Here is a 19,415-nt window from a genome sequence, read left to right as displayed (position 1 = left end):
TATGAATTGTTACTATCATTTTGATTGACATGTCTTACCTCTACAGTAATAGGATATTAAATAAATAGTTTTACATTGTCTTGCCGAAGACAAGTGACTGCTCCCGGCCAACAAATAGTCCGGTACATTACACAAAACCATAACTTGTTCCTTTTGCACAAAATAATGAGCTTTACAGGTGGCATATTTAGTTACTTTTGCACAGAGCCAAGCTGTTTTCCACTGTTCCAAGTCTTTGTGCTAAGCTAAGCTAACCCACTTCTAGCTCTAGCTTCATATTTAGCGTACAGATATGAAAGTATCAATCCTCTCATCTAATTCTCAGAAAGAAATCCCAAAATATCTTATTATTGCTTTTAACAATTTCAGTTATATATTCTTGCACATACTAGTAAACACTAAATTTTTGGAAATAATTTTTATTGCACTTGTCTTGGACCATGGCAATGTGGCATTACACACTGTACTTGTTTAATGATGTATGTGATACATAAACATGTGCTTTGATGTAAATGGTGTAACTGTTTACCAAAAACCTTCATCAAAAATAGCACCACATGTTAAGTTCAACTTCAAATAGCTTTTAGACTTTAGAGAGAGATGTCTGACCTCCACTAGCTGAGGCCAAATATCTTTGCATGCCACGCCCTCGTTACACAAGAAGGAGCTTAGCGAAAACCACATGTAGTTTTCCGACTCAAACTGAGTGAGTGATTTACTCATTCAGGCAAACAGAGGATATAGTGCCTTTGGACAGTAATCACTGAGGTACAGGAGCGATCTAGATATAGGTGTGTTTTTACTCTGCTTTGCTCTCTACTGCAGACTAATTTGTCTTTTAAATGGATCAGTACAGTATAATCTGTCAGTCACCGCTTTGCTCTTGAGTTTTAAACCATCAACTCTGCATTTTGTTAAACACGACAGCTATGACAAATGTCATCATTTCTGCAACTGGACAGCATAAAGCTTTAAACTAACATTCAAAAATAGTAATTACACTTCAGAAAAAAGACTGCTGCTGTGAGAAACTGACAAGTCTGAATTTTAGTCACCTGTCAATAAAAGCCCAAGATTGTTTATTTTATCCTCACCAGTGATTTCTAAAGAAGCGACAAGAGAAAGGCTTTTTTTTTCTGTAGAATTACCAGTGAGTCATGCAGACAGACAAAAGCAGACTTAGGCATGGGCTCTGCAAATGTTTGCAGATGAAACCACCTCAGATGGTGATGATGATAAGGGAAGGAAGAGGCGGCTCAGTGCTGCCTGGAGCAGTACGCCATCTAATGGACACAGAGAGGATGTGTTGACAATGTTAAATTTATGACTAAAGGTTTCCCAGTTTTTCGGTCTGACGTGGAATAACTTTAAGCGTAAAGAGGCTCTGTGCAGGATTACAACTGTACTGTTAGTGTGAAGGTAAGCACAGCAGGTGCAGTAAAAAATACAATATATCTCATCTCATCTCACATTTTCCTTTCAGGTTGAAACAGGTCTGACGTGCGTGCGTGCCTGTTTGTGTGTGTGTGTGTGTGTGTGTGTGTGTGTGTGTGTGTGTGTGTGTGTGTGTGTGTGTGTGTGTGAGAGAGAGAGAGAGAGAGAGAGAGACTAAGAGTCGTTCAAAAGCTTCTCTCTTTAACTGAATAAGAGAAAAGGGAGATATTTAATGAAAGAAAGAAAGAGATGAAACTACTGTATGTCAAACAGTGGAGAGACTGTGTGTGTGTGTGTGTGTGTGTGTGTGTGTGTGTGTGTGTGTGTGTGTGTGTGTGTTTGGGGGGGGGGGGGGCTACAGAGACAGAATGAAGGAAGTAGATATGGAGGAAGGAAGATAAAGACAGGAGGAGGGAATGCGTAAATATTTTGGGGAAATACATTCCATGTGGGTTTGCTCACAAAGTTGAATTATGCCAACAGTTTAACAGACACAATCCTGCTTACATACAAACAACAGAACTGGAAGCTACTACAACTGAATATGTGCAGCGCAAATCTCATAATAAACACTGTAGAAGATATTCTCCATGAGAAAAATTTATTACAGTGATATAAATACTCTTCCTTTTAAATATTTCATGTTTTTACCTATTTTTTGTCAATGGTTTTTACAGGAATATAATGGGAATATTAAAGAAAATATGCTGTAAAGCAATACAAACACACTATTAAATCTAATGAATATCTAATAGGTATTAGATATAACATTAGTGAAGCTTATATAAGTCGAAGTATCTAAGTAAGTTTGAGTATCACATACTAGTACAAGGGACAGTACAAGACTCCCATAGTGAAATCCGTGATTTTTCAGAATTTTCTTTTCCAGGAGCAAACTGTCAGCCCTTCAGTTTTCTAACTTACTTTTTCATGGGAAACACGTACACATTAAATATATCGGCTGCCTCTCTACGCGGATCTACCGTCATGTCAAAGTTTTGAAAGTTTAATTGTAAAGATTCATTTTAACTCACCGTTTTCTCTCGCTGGGTTTTCCTTGCAGGGAAATTCCACTGGACCTGTTAGAGGTGTCAGTCAGGTAATGCTGCTGCAGTTATGGGTCGTTTCCATTTTATTGCCGCTGATTAGTAAGTTAGTTTAGACTTCAAACTCTGCAACATGCAGCGCTGCATGCCTGCGTGCCCGGTCGGCCGTGACGTCGACGCCCCGCCGGATCACATGACAGGAAGTGTAGCTGTGGGACGTTAACAACACTAACCACGAGGTCTGCTGTGGCTTTCAAACCTTTTTACTGCACACACACACATAACTGACAGGATTCCAATTACCAGGCACTTTTTTTTGCTTATCTATCATTTATTTAGGTCATACAGGCTGCCTTGCAGTTTATTACTCCTCTTTCTTGATTATTTCTTGATCTATCGAACCATCCATCCATCTCTCACCTAAAACAATTGGACTGAAATAAGGGCTCCCTCATATTCACAGATGTTATTCAGATGTCTGTAAATCAGATTTATTAGGCAAACAAGTTAGGCTATATGTCAGACGTCTACTTCTACTTATGTTTTGCTGGAGAAGTTTAAGTGATGTTATACACACAGACGCTGAGACAGCAAGATCACTCTTAATCAAGAGTTTCAGTTTGGCCACAGTGGCACAGTCCTCTTACTGGCTCTGACCTTTTAGGGTAACCCTAACTATCAAACCCTGCAGACAACATGCTTTATTTTTTGAATCTGAGTCATCTATCTGGACAAACTTGACATGTTAAAGTGTTGGTCAAAAGCCAACAGACAGTGCTGGAGGGTTCTTCTGAGCATAACATCAATCTGAGTCAGGGATCACAACAACGACAGAGGCGTCGTTAGGCCTCGGCGCATAGAAAGTATATAAACTGGACTAACAGATCCCGTTGCTCTGGACGGAGATCAGCGAAGGATTAGAGGCACTTTTCCGGTGATGGCTGAGTGTTACCGCGCAGCCTCCAACTGAGAGAGACAACGTAGATGTGACGTGAGCAACCTGTCTGGAAGTCTTCTGGTAGCTGTGCCAAGAGAAATCTCAATCAATCCCAATCTTACAGAGACGGAGAGTGTAGTTATATGTAAGGAGATAATTAGGCACAGGCTTATTGCTAACTAAAATGCTAGTTAACATTAGTAATTAAACTTAAACAGCGAATGTAAGTCGAAACTGCCTGCGAGCTTCTCCTGTACTATACGGTAATTCCTCTACTATATAACAGTAAGTCGCGTTGTTATGATACAATCATTAGCCTATTTTTACAAAAACGTCTACTGCGGAGCCATAACGTGAGATACAAGGTAATGGAGCCTTTTATACATTGTCGTGTTTCTTTAGAAATAAACAATGGACAAATAGAGTCTTTAAACGCTTCAGATGTAAAATTACATCTGTCAAGCTGTCAAAGTGGCGCCAAAATGAATGGCAGTCAATGGAATGCTAACGGGAGTTGATGGCTTGGAGCTACCCGTTCCGGGGAGAGGCTTACCCCCTTGCCTGGGCGTCCCCGGCTACAGCCCCGAATGTTTTATGTATATATTTTTTTTAGTAAAATAGAATAAAAAAGCCCCAAAATGGCACATGCAAATAAATAAAACACATATTTCCCAAGGCACTCGCATTTCTTAATTTTTTTTTGTAGAATTCATGGTATAACTGTAAGTTTGTCCAGTAGCCTATATTTTTTCTGAGGCGAATAGAATGGGCAGCTACGTGCAGGGTCTGACCAACATGTTGTATATGTTGCTATCACTTAGCAACATATACAACATGTTGATCAGAAAGCTGTGAAAGGTGTTATTTTCGGAGGAATCATAGCACACAATACATTGATGCCATTAACACAAAGTTTAGGAGCACAATACTAATGATTTTGTGTGAAGTTCCTGAGACGTGACGTTTCCAGTCAATGGTTCAGACTCAAACACTCAGAGCTCTGAAGCAGACCTGTGCGTCGCTTACGCCACCTTCACATTGGCACAGTAGATACAGCTGCGAAACGACTGGAAGATGTTGGTGCTATTTAACCTACATCTACAAACTGGGCAGCTAAAATAAACATGCACTGGCTATTAACAAGCTGGGCAAGCCGATCCCCGTTTTGCATTGCATTCAGTTTAGTTAAATGGGTCCGGGCTAAGCCCTGAACCTCCTCAAGTCCTAGAAACGCCGCTGACCAGTGATATGGAGAAGGAATAAACAACTTTTAACTGTTTTAGGAATATTCCTTTTATTTTATTGAAAATATCACAATTATATGCTTTACATCGGTCTGGCAGCAAGTGTGTAATGCACACAGAAGAGGTTTATATGGTGATCATCCAGATTTTTAAAAGCATGGATTTACTGCAACCCCTGAGTGTAAACATACAGCAAAATTACTTTGTCAAAATAACTTGAAAGTAGTCTGAATGTTTCATTTTCTATTGGAAGAAGGCTGTGTGTGTCTCAGTCATCACTATAGGATGTTAAACGAATACAAATTAATGAATAAGAGAAGCTTTACCACGCACATACGATTCACATACAATGTTGACACATTTCATGTCCTCTCACACAGAACATGCAGAGGACTTTATGTGTCAACATTGTATGTGAAAGATATAAAACATTTGTCTTTAGCTGTACAAAAAAGGCCTGTTATGTTTCCGCAGACTAGTTTCATTGGTTTTAGAAGGCAGAAATAATCTAATGGACCAGGATAACAGAAGATCCAACAAAGATAAACTAGCAGTATTTGAATTTGCAGGTTTAGCAAGCAAGTGCACGTGTTGGCATTATTTGTAGATAGTCTAAATATTTGTTTGTTTGTTTGTTATCTCATCTCTTGCCTTGGTTAGTTGGCAGTCTTAATATTTCTTGGCTATAATTATTCCAATAAATTGGGTTTCTTCACTGTTCCTGCTAAAATGTAACTCCACCAATACGTTTATTTCTAGATCAAAACTAACCTACACTGGATGTCTCAGGCCAGGGTATACATTATTTATACATAATATATGGCAATAAATAACAATACAAACTGTATACTTCACATACACTTGTACATTCCAATTACGTTTCTATGTTTACAGACATTTATACATGCAGAGAACATTATTTTCACATACACGTTCAATACTAGAAACGCGTACATCTTCCCATGCACTGTTGATGATACAAATCCCTAAATCATCATGGAAACTTAAAATGTACTGTATTCCTATAATGTTACATTTAAGAGTGCAATTATGAATATGCCCTTTAGGCTAATTCTTTTTTCAAAAGAAACTACGGAAAAAGAGTTGATTCAGCTTCAATCAGCAGAATTAAAAGCAGCCAAACAAGCAGGTCAAAGGTCAAAGCTGGGGCAGAAATAATCCACCGTCATTGACAAAAGTGTTAAGAGTTGTACAGCAAACTGGACTCCTCCTGGATTTCAGTGTCTGAAGCCCCCTTTGTCATTTTGTGTACTGGGCGAATGGAGACTCCTCGTTGACTTTGCTCTGAAGAAATGAAAGGAAACAACAAAAGGGTTAAAAGGAACACAACATATTTATACTAACCTGCAACCAGTGTGGTGTTAAAAAGGAGCTGCAAAGCAGCATTCCAATGTTAAATTTAGTGAACATTAAATGGAGTGCAGTGTGAAGATGTGTTTGATTCTGTTCAGAAGCTCCACATGCAGGAAAAAATAAGATAAGATTTTCACTAAAAATGTAAATTATGTAAAATTGCCTTTTAATATACAGAATGAAGTCCTGTCACTTATTAAACCTGCAAGTTATCTGCTCATCATCATCTGCTCAGTTTGGGAAGTCAGCTGTTTTTGTGTGTGGACACATATGTTGTTGGCCATGTACGCTGCCGTGCACAAGGTACACTTTGTTCTAATCCGACACAACGTCCTGAAAGCTATTTACAGCGGCTGCACTTGTGTGGCGATAAAGATTTAGAGATAGCTGGAAACAGTAGTTATATTCTATAGATTGTTTTGCTTTTGTCTGTTTTTCACACAGTGGAGATCTGATGCTTGGTCACACTTTTATCTGAAGTGACATCTGAGCCTACAGGTTTACAGTGTCTGAATACATGCTGACGCACTGATACAGTGCTGATGATAAGCTTGAATTTCTGAAGGAAGTGCTTTGTCATTACATGCTCACCACACACTGTCCTGTTTCTGATACTTTTTCTACAAACTGACAAATGGAGTCAGGCTTCCTGTTTTGTGTAAAAGAGTAAACAGCAAACTATGACTGCTGAGGGGGAAAGGAAGAAGATGACACATGCCAGTTAATCCATTTTAAATGCCAGCTCTTATGCACAGCCAGGGTTGACAGTTCAATTTCCTGTAGAGCAAGACTGTAGACTGTAGCCTACTGCTGCCAGAGTCACACCTTGTTCACTTTTTAATCATATTCTACCTAACAAATGTTGCCCCCTGCTAGTGGAAATACCAGGCAACTTGCACACACAAGGCAGAACCCCACTATATTCATGTCATATCATTGTTTACTGTGTATTCTTCTTGGTTCTTTGTCTCATACAATGTATTTGTCATCTTCCATCTTTGCTTGGAGTTGAATTGTCTCATTTAAGTGTGGTAACACTTGCACAAAATGTTCAATTGTTACCGAAGCTTATGTTATGATGCTTATGTAATGTCAAAATGTCATGTCTTCAAGAATTTGGCAATCAATTTTAGGAAAATGCATAAAAATATAAAATGCGACCTAGATTCTGCAGCCATGCTAGCGGTCTGTGAAGCTGTTCTTAGACACAACGGTACTTTGACCTAAATGCTAACGTCAGCATGCTATCATTCACAATTACAATGCTAACATGCTGATGTTTAGCAGGTATAATGTTTACCATATTCCCTTTCTATAGTAGTTTGTTAGCTTGCTAACATTAAAGCTATAGTGTGTAGTTTCTGTTGCCCCCATAAGGAATTCTAAGTCTTGACAACAACACTGTCGGCGCGTCCACATGATACCTTCCGTGATTGCGCACGCGCCCGCACCCCTCCTCCACGCAGTTGCTAGTATGCAAGGAGGACACAGAGGATTAAAAAAAACATGGACTCTTCAGAAGAGGTAATTATCTTCACTCGAGCTTCTGCGCGGCAAATTCAACGGACGACACAATCTTCTGAACATAGCCATGCTGAGAAATCCAGAGAGAGTTGTGTGGAGCTCATAGTCTTAATTAGCTTCGTATCAACTCATTTGGCAATGGCTAGAATGTAACGGACGTTCATTAATATCAAAAAGTTACGCACTAAAGCTTTAACACTAATTAGCACTAAATACAAAGTGTATTTAGCGTCATTAGTTTTGCAGGTATTATTACTGTACTATATTTTAGATAAACAATGAATGTCGGTACAACATTTCATGAAAGATGACCAAGTGGTTTCACGGTACGCTATTAACATTGCTTAGAACTATGAATAACCTTTTTCACACTCATCCAAATGTGTAATGTAGCCTACCCAATTACATACAGATTGGATTATGTTTAAGTAGTTAAAATGTAGTTTTACAAAACATTTGAAAATCTGAACATCAGGTTCTTGTTTTCTAACTCACCATCGGCACGTCTTCAAGCCTCTCGAAGTTGGACGTCGGTGATCGGATGCATTTCAAGCTGACAACCACCAGCACAAGGACTAAGATGATACAGAAGATGCAAAGGATAGCCACGAGGCCGGGATTTGCTGCTAAGTCACCCCACTCGTGTGAAAGATCTGAGGGTGAGACAAACCAAGAAGTCACCTTCTTAACGACTCAACAAAAATACATTACATTTGTGGTTGTTTTTTTTTGTTGTTAAAAAAGAAATAACTGCAATTCTAAAATTTGCCAGCAGAAAGCTGGTCCAGAGCAGGGCCAGCAAACCCTGGGCTAAAGGTGCGGTTAGCCCACTTGGAATGTATCAGTGTGAACGTCTTCTTAGCCCAAGGCAGCTCTGTTATTCTGGGGCTATGTGCAGTGTGAAAAAACGTATTGTTACATTTAGCCTTTTGTCAGATCTGTGAATAAAAAATATCGACAAGCAACTTTTATATGCTTCTCTAACACCCTCGTTGGGGAATTATTTGTATATGTACTCTTTTATGACAGCTGTTTCTGTACTAATTATTTTTTACATTTTACGGATTTGTAATCGCTATAATTTTATATATTGTACAGTAATGTTTTTTTTTGCAGAATCACAATTGCCTCTAGTAAAAACCTCAAAGTCAACTGCTGTCTTCATTTTTTTACTGGAAGTGTGTTAAGAGGACAGAACATTTAAGCACATGCTTTTCTCTTACGTAAGATTGTATATAAAACAAAGACAGCCGGTTTGGAGTCGTCTTCTAAGCTCCCCCATTGGCCAAACATGTAACAATGCAGCTTTAGAGTGAATCAAAGTTAGTTGCAGCCTTGCAGTTATTTTAATGCTCCACTCAGCTCTTAGACTGATCTCTTTCACCACAAAAACAATTACGAAGGGACCATATCTAAATGAGTGAAAATGTTGCAGGATTTTTTTTCACTATTTTGTCACGTTTTTCAAATATTTTGAGGTGTAGATTCACTGTTCTCCGATTCAGAATAAAGAATAAACCTTTAAACCCTCAGCTCTGACAGTAGTCTGACCTGGGCTGGTTATGTTAACAGTGGTGATTGCGGTGATGTTTGGTGATTCTGGTGCCGGAGGGAGTGTTGATCCGTGGAAACCGGTCTCGTTGAACGTCTGGTTGGTCGTTGTAGTCTGAGGAGTGACACTGGGATGTGTTTCCTCTGTCCTGTTGGGTGTTTGTGGGGAAGTCAAGGGCAGTGGTAATGATGAAATGTTTTCTGAAGTGACGGCAGTGGTAATCTGGTGTGTTGTTGTTGGAGGCTGTTGTGTGTTGTTGGTTGTCACATTGAATAAACTAGTTTTCGTTGCAGCCAAACTGGTGTGGTGTGCAGCACTTGTGGTTATCTCCTTAAGTTTGGCTGTGGAGGAAGTGGTGGTGTCTGCAAAGAAACAAACAGCATAAAAAACGTTGGGAGGATGAAAAGCATTTGCACCTGATCAAGATAAGGCTAGTGAAGTGTTGGCTTTTTCAAAGTGATAACAAAACTGATATTTTATTTTAATTTTTTTTTAAGAATGTTTTTTTGGGCATTTTAGGCCTTTATTTGACAGGACAGCTGAAGACATGAAAGGGGAGAGAGAGAGGGCGGGGGGAATGACACGATGCAGCAAAGGGCCGCAGGTCGGAGTCAAACCCGGGCCGCTGCATCGAGGAGTAAACCTCTACATATGGGCACCCACTCTACCAACTGGGCTATCTGGGCACCCACAAAACTGATATTTTTAACCAAAAGCAGAGGCGTAGCTGAATAATGTGTCCTATGCACAGGAGGTGACTAAGCTTAAGAGCCCACCTCCACTTTAGATTAGCTTCATTTTATGACACAGCATGCACAAACACAGTACTGCACTTGGACTCGCCCAAGTTTTTCCCTCTGTATCACATTCGAGTCACAAAGCTATCATGATCAAATTAATTTGTTCTTACATTTTAATGTAAGCAATTCAATATTACTTCAAATAAAGAAATACTGTATAAAAATGAACCGTGCAAATTAGTCTATTTTGTATTGTCTTCCCTAATGGGCGCCCAGCCATGCAATACACACTAATTTAACACAAGCGTCCTCCTTATCCCATCTCATCTAATACAAGTAAGTGGGTGTAAAAGCTGTAAAACAATGATTCATGAGTTCACACAAGGGAGGCTTGTTGGAGAATCAGATACGTTTAGCCACTCTACGGACCTTTTTCACAGCATACATTTTTGACTTGTCATAGGAAAAGCACAGCTGAAATTGATAACCTTAACGATGGCTCAATTCCATCAAGTGTCCCAGTAAGCTATTTCAGTGAGTCAGCATGCCTCCTAAGTGGAATGCAGCCATCATTAATGGTTTTAAATACACCTGTGCTTTTCCTACTATGACATGTCAACATGTCTGCCGTGAAAAAGGTCTATTCCACTCTTTTAAGAAGTAGAGTATCAGGTCCAATATTTGTGTTGTCACTGTGAGGGGACTGAACACACTGTGCTACTTTGTGCTCTGACTTTATTCAACTTCTTCCTGTTAACACCTAGCCATAGTAACGGCAGCCTCGTAGGACACACTAATCCATTACCACAATGTTAGCCATTCCCAGCTCCACTGGTTCAGTCCAGCAGACTTGGACGACGCAACAACAAAAAAGTGGTCAATAGCAAGATGGTATGGAGTAATAAACTGTAGAACTTTGCCACATTTTATATGCACTATTGGATATTTGCATTGCCGTAACTATTACAGAAGCAGTAGGTCTTTAAAGGTCCCATGACATGGTGCTCTTTGGATGCTTTTATATAGACCTTAGTGGTCCCCTAATACTGTATCTGCAGTCTCTTTCCCTAAATTCAGCCTTGGTGCAGAATTACAGCCACTAGAGCCAGTCCCACAATGAGCTTTCCTTAGTATGTGCCATTTCTGTGTCTGTAGCTATTGAGGAGAATAAAGGAGAGAGGGTGGGCAAGGTGGAGGGTGGGGGTGTGGCCTTGACCAACTGCCACTTTGCTCGTTTGAAAGCCATGATGTCTCTCTCTCATAGGTGGGCCAAATTCTCTGGGTGGGCAAAGCAGAGAAAGGGGAGGTAACCTTCCGCCTTATGACCTCATAAGGAGCAAGATTCCAGATCGGCCCATTTGAGCTTTCATTTTCTCAGAGGCAGAGCAGGATACCCAGGGCTCGGTTTACACCTATCGCCATTTCTAGCCACTGGGGGACCATAAGCAGGCTGGGGGAACGCATATTAATGTTAAAAAAACTCATAAAGTGAAATTTTCATGCCATGGGACCTTTAAGCATTAAGCAAAATATGACAACCAAGACATTTTATTTATAAAAAATAGGAATGAATTCAGCATTTATGTTGAAATTAAATGTTTACATTTAAATACACACACGTTTGTTTTATTTGCTTGGTGAGAAAAGAAGATGAGCCATGTGATGGCATGTGTATGCTTTTCTGATTCACTAGGGTAAATAAAATTGCCTACAGTATAGCTGGAGTCCGAGTTTATTGCACCAAACCAAACAGCAACATTATTAGTGTGTTAGCAGAAGGCCCTCAGTGTCTGTAGCCCCAGTGAAGGTAAATAATCACACTTACTGCTGCTCTGAAGGTATTTACAGAATCCTCAAAGACTCTTCTAAACCATCTGCAGGAAAAAAACCATTTGTCTACTTCACCATAAAAAGGGTTTTTATCCTGTTTCTAAAGTTACAACTGTATTTCCTAATCGAGGTGTGTCCTTGCTTAGCTTAGTTGTAAAACACAAGCAATTATTTTGTATGAAAATACTTGTTTCATACACATTCACAAAATATGAGTTTAAAGAAAAACACAAATCCACACCCCCGAGGCGGGAAAATGTATATATAAATGTACTTTTGTTTGATCTTGTTGGTCTAAGACTACAGAATACAGTGGCACTCATAGGTTTATGAACCCATGCTAAAGTTGACTAAAAAGAGGAATAAAAAAATAGCCCCACATCATCACATACCCTTCACCATACCTAGAGATTGGCATGGGGTACTTTCCATAAAATCATCTCTCAGTGCAAATCAAACCAGCTATTAGGCTAACTGAAATAAAACCATGCCAATCTCTAGGTATGGTGAAGGGTATGTGATGATGTGGGGCTATTTTAATTCCAAAGGCCAATGGAACTTTATCAGGATGCATAGTATCCTGGATCCATGAAATAACTGGCCTTTAAAAATAAAAAATCTGCCTGGCTCTATGGGAATTTAACATAGGGGTGTACTTACTTATGCCCCCTGTATTTTAAGGAAGAACATTTATTTATTCAGGATACATTATTCATTCACAAAGAAATTTGGTGTCCTTAAAGGTTGGATTTTTCCTCATTTTTTTTAATTAAGGCATTAAGATCAATTTCCAAAAGATGATTTTTTTTATTCCTCTTTTTAGTCAACTTTAGCATGGGTTCATAAACTTATGAGTGCTACTGTAGTTTTGTGCTGTACTTTTTGATTCAGTTGTTTTAAAGCTTTTGTAGATTTTATCCAAAGCATGTTGTAAAATTAGAGCAGTATTAAATCAAAGTATAAACCAGCTCGGCGGACCGACCTGTAAGTCTAGATACTTCAGGGGCCATGTTGCTAACAGTAGTGTTGATATTTAAAGTTCAGTCTTGACTTGGAAAACAGCAGTTGAAAAAAAACGTATTAAGTCCATTCAGTAGCTAAAGCCCTGGTGACATATTTGAGGCATCTGTACTTTACTTGAGTATTTCCAGTTCATGATCATTCATTCATGTAAAAATGCCAAACCATGAAATGTTTGGTTTACGTTTCGCAAATACGAAAAGTTGCTTTTTTTGGTCTTAAATAATAATAAATGTTTAATTGTAATTCATTTTGAAGTTTGGACTGTTGGTCGAACAAAAGACATTTGAAGGTGTCAATAATTGTAACGGCATTTCTCACTGTTTTCTCACGTTGTACAAACAAAACAATAAATGAATTAATCAAGACAATACTTAGCAGATCAATATAAATAATTATTAGTTGCAGCCCTTTATAAAATGATTAAAGATTAGCTTAACATCAACCAACTACAAGAATAAAATGCTGCTTAAACATGAATGCATGAGTAGGCTAATAATAATAATCCAATGCTATATTATAGTACATACACTCACAGGGGACATTTTTTTCTGCATTGCGTACTTTTGATACTTTAAATACATTTTTCTAATTATACCTTTTTTTACTTGAGTAATATTTCCAATGCATAACGTTTACTTGTAATGAATTATTTTACTGTGTGGTATTAGTAATTTTACTAACTGTGAGGAAAGGATCTGAAAACTTTGATTGTGTGACACATCAAATGCTCCATAATAGCTTCTAAATAGACCTTGAGGTGAGATTATTTCCCCAACTAATGAAGCTGTTTTTCGTGTATTTTAGGCACAGTTCAGTTTGAGATTCAGATTAGGCTGTTGCCGTGTTTAATAACGCAGAACTAAATATCTGTCATGATGTGTGTTTACTGATGATGCAGACAAACAGGTGGCGATCAGCTGGCATTGTGTACACGTGTCTGTGTGTGTACAAGTGTTTGCAGAAGTAGCAGACACCACAGTACTGTAGGTTTAACTCAGGATCCCTTTCACTGATTAAATATTTGCTTCGGTTTCCTCCCAGGCGTGACCTTGCCATTTTCTTCCTCTTATGATTTAATAGCGGTTCATACTTCACTTTAATTATCTGTATCATACAAAAAGCAGAAAGGCAAACTTTGACTTTGATTAACATACCGCCAAATATGGAGGTTTCTGTGTTACTATAGGTCGATTGTTGTCCAACTTTTGATGCAATCCTGAACTCAGATATTGCTGTTGAAGCCATACAAATCGCACTAAATCTACATTGTGTTCCTGTATGTTGAGAAAAAAAAACTACCTCTAACAAACCTGCCTCTCGCTGCAGGAAGTTCCCCGTTTGCGTAACTTTGCATCTTTTGATTTCCATATTGCGTTCAATTCAAATTCTCACACAGGTTAAATACATCAACTAAACTCTAACTATGTGAAATGTTGACTTACTTTCACAGAGAGTCGCTGCAAACAGGGACACAAGCACAGTGAGGTGCATCGCTGCAGGCATGTTGAAAGAGGAAAAGGCTGGCGGTCATATCGACAACATTCAAATACATCTACATCCTTGACAGCAGGATGTTTGAGTGCCTGAGGAGGTGTGCTCTAAACGCTGGGCTGGTACATATCAACTCCTTCAGGCTAGATAGTCAATGTTTGAACAATGCTCCGTATTTGCTCTGTAAAGTTATATTAATGTTCTTGCGTTTTACTGCTGAGGGCTCTATATTTTGAATAAATTGTTGTGTGAATGCTGGATGTTAAAAAGTGGCAATGAATTGGATTGCTGGTTTTAAAAGTTGAGTAATACCCATAATGTATGAAAGATGTTCAACATGTTAAGGTATGAAAATGTCTACTTCAACTTTATCTGTGTCCCACCCAGGACATAGAAGATACCTTCAGGTACATATAACAGGTGATTTACCGCTTCTTTTTGCTGTAGAAGTGACTGACAAGCCACGAAAAAGACATTACAAACATAATCATATGGTAAAATATTAAAAACATCACAATTGTTGAAATATATGGGCCTAATTATATGAAAAACTAGATATATTGGGATTGTTTAAATTGTGAACGCTGGGAACGGTTTTATATTTGTTTCTTTAAACTTACATAACATTGAAATGCAATTATTAATTAATGACTTTGCATCTTGATAAGATTTTAACATGCCGTTCAGGTCAAATTCTCAAACAAATGAAACATGTCAGTGTTAAGAGCAGTGTACAGCTGCTCTCCACTCTATTATGATGTCACACACTCTGGCTCCGAACATTCAGTTCCACAGACACTAATGTAAAAATCTGAAAAGGTCTGAAAATTGCTCAACACTAAAACCGTAGACTAGTACAGTATCAAGTCCCATGTGTGTATGTATTTATGTGTGTATGTATATATTTGTATTCATGTATTTCTCCGAATGATTTGTATATGTGACCGGAAGACGTTTGCTAAATAAATTTGTGGTGTCTTGTAATCCCATGTGGGATTGGCCAAAATGTTTGGCATGACACAGAAATACAATTAAACTAACTAAACTAACTAACTAACTCAAGTCCTCTGAGTTCAGACAGAAACATGTGGTCATTCTAAACTTAGAGAGGAACGGTTTGTCAGAGGAAAGAGAACTCTGTTATAACAGTCTCGCAAAACAAGGCAGAAAGTTTGAACAGATAAAAATGAACGACTTCACAGTTGTGCATGAACTCCGTCTCTAAGCTTTGGCCTCCAGAGGTTTGGACGGTGGGAGCGCTTCCTGCTGTACATCCACAGCACTGCTGTCTGATTCCTGCTCAGTGGGGTGGCTGTCATCCTGTCAACACAGCACAAACCAATACACATATTAATACAATCAATATGACTTTACTTTATTTAATTACTGAACAAGTTTTAAAATATACTGCATACACTGTGAATATATATACTGTATATATTACATATACAGTATATCGTTCTCTCCTAATTCTCCTTCTTGAGATGGAGACACTGAGACAACAAATAGGTGGCAGGATTGATACAAAAATGTACACACAATGTAAAAGAGATCATATGAAACAAGGTAATCTTATCGTAAAACCCCTTGATTTACAGAAGCACAATAATTAATACAGTTACATTTTTAAACTCTACTCTTAACTTTCTGTTGGATGATTTTTTTTTTTATGAAGCATCCATAACACACATAAGACCCATTGAGTTAAAAACTTTAAAGTACATAAAAGCTAAATGCTGGTCAATTGTCATATAAGTAAAGAAAAGCAGATCCCTTTTGTAAGAGAAAAATGAAAACTCTCCAGCAGAAGCAGCATAATGTCCACTGAATCTGGCTAACTTACTCTGTATTTGAGGTTGGAGATATAGGTGGACCATACTAAGTCAACAAAGTTCATGAAAATTATGCGGAATTTGGGCGAGATGAAGTAGAAGTTGATCATCTGAGCTGGAGGCCAAAAACACCAGTCGGCCTGCAGGTAAGAACAACAAAGATGAGCAAAAACAAAAGTGGACCGATTACACTGCACAAACATTGTTCAAACTGTCACTTTCAGTTGGCCGGGCAACTAAGATATCTATTTTTACAAATCATTTGAGAGGAAACCGCCAGTGAGGTTTTTCAAAGAACAATTTCTTTGACATTATAAAAAAGTAAGTAAGTAGTAGTAGTAGTAACAAAAAGAACTAGACTAAGTTGAAACCTACAATATGGCTGGACCGTGAATGGCAACATTAGCAAAATACACAAAAATGGATAGTGGCATAAACTACAAGTTAAAAGTATAATCTTGAAGTCAGATCTAGCATGTACAGGGAGCCAATGTAAAGAAATAAGGGGTACATGATAATATAGGAACAGGGTAATATGATAAAATGTTCTAGTTTTGGTTAATAATATAATAGCAGTACTTTGTAGAAGTCAGTAGTTAATAGTGACTGTAGTAACTGATTAAGTCAGCCAGACAAAGGTGTTACAGTAGTCAAAATCAGATGAGACAAGTGTTTCTTCATCAGTCATGGAAAGAATGGGACAAATCTTGGAAAATGTTGTTATTATTATTTAAGTTGTTATTATTATTTAAGTGGAAATATACTTCCCCCCCCCTCTCTTCCGCTCAAAGACCTACAGATAGGAGCCTAACAAGTGTACTTGCCCTGTACATTTCCCAGAATTTGTCTTTAAACTCCTTCAATCCTTCGGTTAAAGTGCGTTCCTCCATGACAGCCATACCTGCAATAAAAAGTTGTCTGTCAGATATGCGTCAGCGCCACGCTTCATCAAAACCAACTTCAGGTAAGGTCAGACGCTGAAGGAACTCTTATAAAACATGACTGATATTCACAAACAAAACCTCAGTCAAATCCAAACAGTTTATTACAGACAACCTTTGGACTCTATCCACCTCTGATATTGACACTCATCGTCTTTTGACTTACCTCAGCCACATCTTTAAGTGCAACCTTTGATTCTTTACCATGACTCTGTTACGTGTGTGTGTGTGTGTGTGTGTGTGTGTGTGTGTGTGTGTGTGTGTGCGGGCGTGCGTGCGTGTCATAGAGAAACTGCTTATGTGCCAACACCATGACAAATGCTGAGGTGTGTATGTGTGCACTAAGGGAAGAAGAAGACCAGGTTGCTTAGTGCAACAGCAGTAGAGTGCCAGATGGTATAGAGGGCACTCAAAGCAAAATACTTTCTGAGTTTTCCATCTTAAGAAATTCTAATCTCCACCACTGATGCCGTAAATAGGGGCATTGATTTTAATGCATTCTGTGTCTTCTATTTTCATCTTATTTAATCTTACTTTTTACTATCAAGTGCAGAGACGTGCACAGGTATGTTTGCCCTGATTGGCTAAGCTGCCCTTCTGGTGAATCATCATCATTACCAAATTTATTTTAAATTAAATCGCTATATCATCCAATCTTGCCCTCAGTGATGCCCTCTTCCACGTGACTTTGTTTTCTCTCACAAGGAGCACCGCATATGAAAGAGGGAATGCTAGCCCTTCTGCCTTCACGTAAGTTTTTAAAGTTAAGGAGATTATGACAAGTGCCCTGTGAATAGTAACCAAAAAATCCACTTGAGCTTTGAATAAATTGCCTTTTTTCCAGATTAGAGCAATAGCCCCTCCAAATGTCTGTGCACGTCCCTGATCAAGTGTGTTTTATTTCCCATTCATTATGGCATGCTATGCCTGTTTTATGCTGATTCTAGGTCATGTAGTTTCATTATTTTAAAGCACATTGTGCTGCATATCTTGTATGAAATGTGCTATACAAATAAAGTTGTTATTATTATTATTATTATGATGATGATATAATATAAACTCTGAATTTATTCTCACCTGAAAAATACCACATCCCCAAAAACGGTGTGCTGATCAGCTGGTCTGCCAGAACCTTCTTGCCAACTGTTTTCAGAGCTTTGCCCACCAACACTTTGTCCAGCCAGATGTACCAGCAGTGCATCACTGGACCCATGGAGCAGCCCACCGTAAACATGTTGCCTTAATGAGAGAGTCAAGGGAAAAAGAAAGAATTAATGGAAATGATTTAGTCATTTGAAATGTAACACATTGCACAAATATTTCTATTTTGGAAGAAAATAAATAAATATATTGTATTGTCAGATCTAGTTGACTTCTGTATCAATTTATATATATATATATATATATATATATATATATATATATATATATGTTCCTTTTTATCGCATACAGACTTATTTATTTCTGTCTTACATTTGTTTTTGTCTTTTGTTTGTTTTTCTCCATCTTTTTGATTACTCTGGTTAATGTGTTGTTCTATACTCCTACCAAAAAAATTGTTATTTTGTACATGCTGGTTAGGTTGTCAACCCAACAAACAAAGATGGAGGAAAAAAAGACACCTTAAAATATTTGGGGAATAAAACATGGTAAAACGCCTCATTATCACAAAATAAACCCTGATAGGACACTGACACAAAGCAGATTAACTGCTTCAAATTGTGCTGAGAAATTTCCCCGAGACAATTGTCTTGCAGAGGTGGTAACCCACCTAGATCCTGGCTCAGCTATTGCACTTTTATCCAAAACAACTTACAATGATGACTATCTACTGTACTGCATGTAATGTCATCCCATGGGTGTGAGGCCAGTCATTCAGTCACGGTAAGAGCAGGGCACCAGCACCTCCAGGGTTGACGGTGCTATTCCCACATTGCAATAATCCCCCTGGCTCTGCTTTGCTCTCTTTCTCACCTGTCCTCCTCCAGTCTTGGACTCTGTGTGACATTCTAAAGTTCTGCCGGCTCTGCTCCAAGATATCTGCCAGCGCCAGTAATACTCCTCCGCTCAGGGTGTTTGTGAACAGGAGGGCCCGGCCTTGGAAAAGTGGTCGCCAGTCGAAACGTATCCAGACCAGAAACTGTTTACCCATCCTGGGAAGCATGATTGCAGAGAGTGTTGTCATCTGTGGATGAAAAATGTGCTCTCTGTCTCTCAGTTTTCAGTTATCCAATGAGAGCTAGAGACATAGATGGCCCGCCTTCAAAAGATGCCGCACCTTCATGCATCTCACAGTCATAAAATATCATCACAAAAACAAGAATAGAATATAAAGCCTGGGTGAGTATCTTAAACTGCTAATATAGTAAAAGAAAAAAAAAAAAAACTACAAACCCATTATCAGATAACTAAAAACAACTTTAAAAACTCTCTGATGCAAAAAATCT

General features: G+C 38.5%; 2 protein-coding genes across 4 annotated transcripts in view; both read right to left on the bottom strand.

The window, feature by feature from the left end:
- Positions 1-2,660, bottom strand: part of pde4cb (phosphodiesterase 4C, cAMP-specific b) — a 104,767-nt gene extending 102,107 nt beyond the window's left edge. For both annotated transcript variants that reach the window (XM_078258691.1, XM_078258692.1), the window contains exon 1: positions 2,469-2,660. The gene's annotated coding sequence lies outside the window, so the exon portion shown is untranslated. The remainder of the gene's footprint in view (positions 1-2,468) is intronic.
- A 2,025-nt stretch (positions 2,661-4,685) lies between these two features.
- Positions 4,686-19,147, bottom strand: LOC144523247 (mpv17-like protein 2). Of its 2 annotated transcripts, XM_078258690.1 has the most exons (8): positions 18,943-19,147; positions 18,046-18,207; positions 16,852-16,928; positions 16,039-16,167; positions 14,147-15,515; positions 9,111-9,473; positions 8,055-8,212; positions 4,686-5,966 (listed from the first exon to the last, which is right to left on the bottom strand). In XM_078258690.1, exons 1-5 carry the CDS (start codon positions 19,130-19,132, stop codon positions 15,417-15,419), a joined length of 657 nt encoding a protein of 218 aa, XP_078114816.1. In that variant the 5' UTR covers positions 19,133-19,147; the 3' UTR covers positions 4,686-5,966; positions 8,055-8,212; positions 9,111-9,473; positions 14,147-15,416. The 2 variants fall into 2 exon arrangements, 1 of the variants encoding a protein (XP_078114816.1); XR_013502488.1 differs by lacking the exons at positions 14,147-15,515; positions 16,039-16,167; positions 16,852-16,928; positions 18,046-18,207; positions 18,943-19,147 and adding an exon at positions 11,677-11,694.
- Positions 19,148-19,415: the final 268 nt, after the last annotated feature.

Source organism: Sander vitreus, chromosome 9, assembly GCF_031162955.1.
Source record: "Sander vitreus isolate 19-12246 chromosome 9, sanVit1, whole genome shotgun sequence".
Taxonomy (NCBI): domain Eukaryota; kingdom Metazoa; phylum Chordata; class Actinopteri; order Perciformes; family Percidae; genus Sander; species Sander vitreus.
The sequence above is the reverse complement of the archived record's forward strand: the minus strand, read 5'-3'. Positions and strand labels throughout refer to the sequence as shown.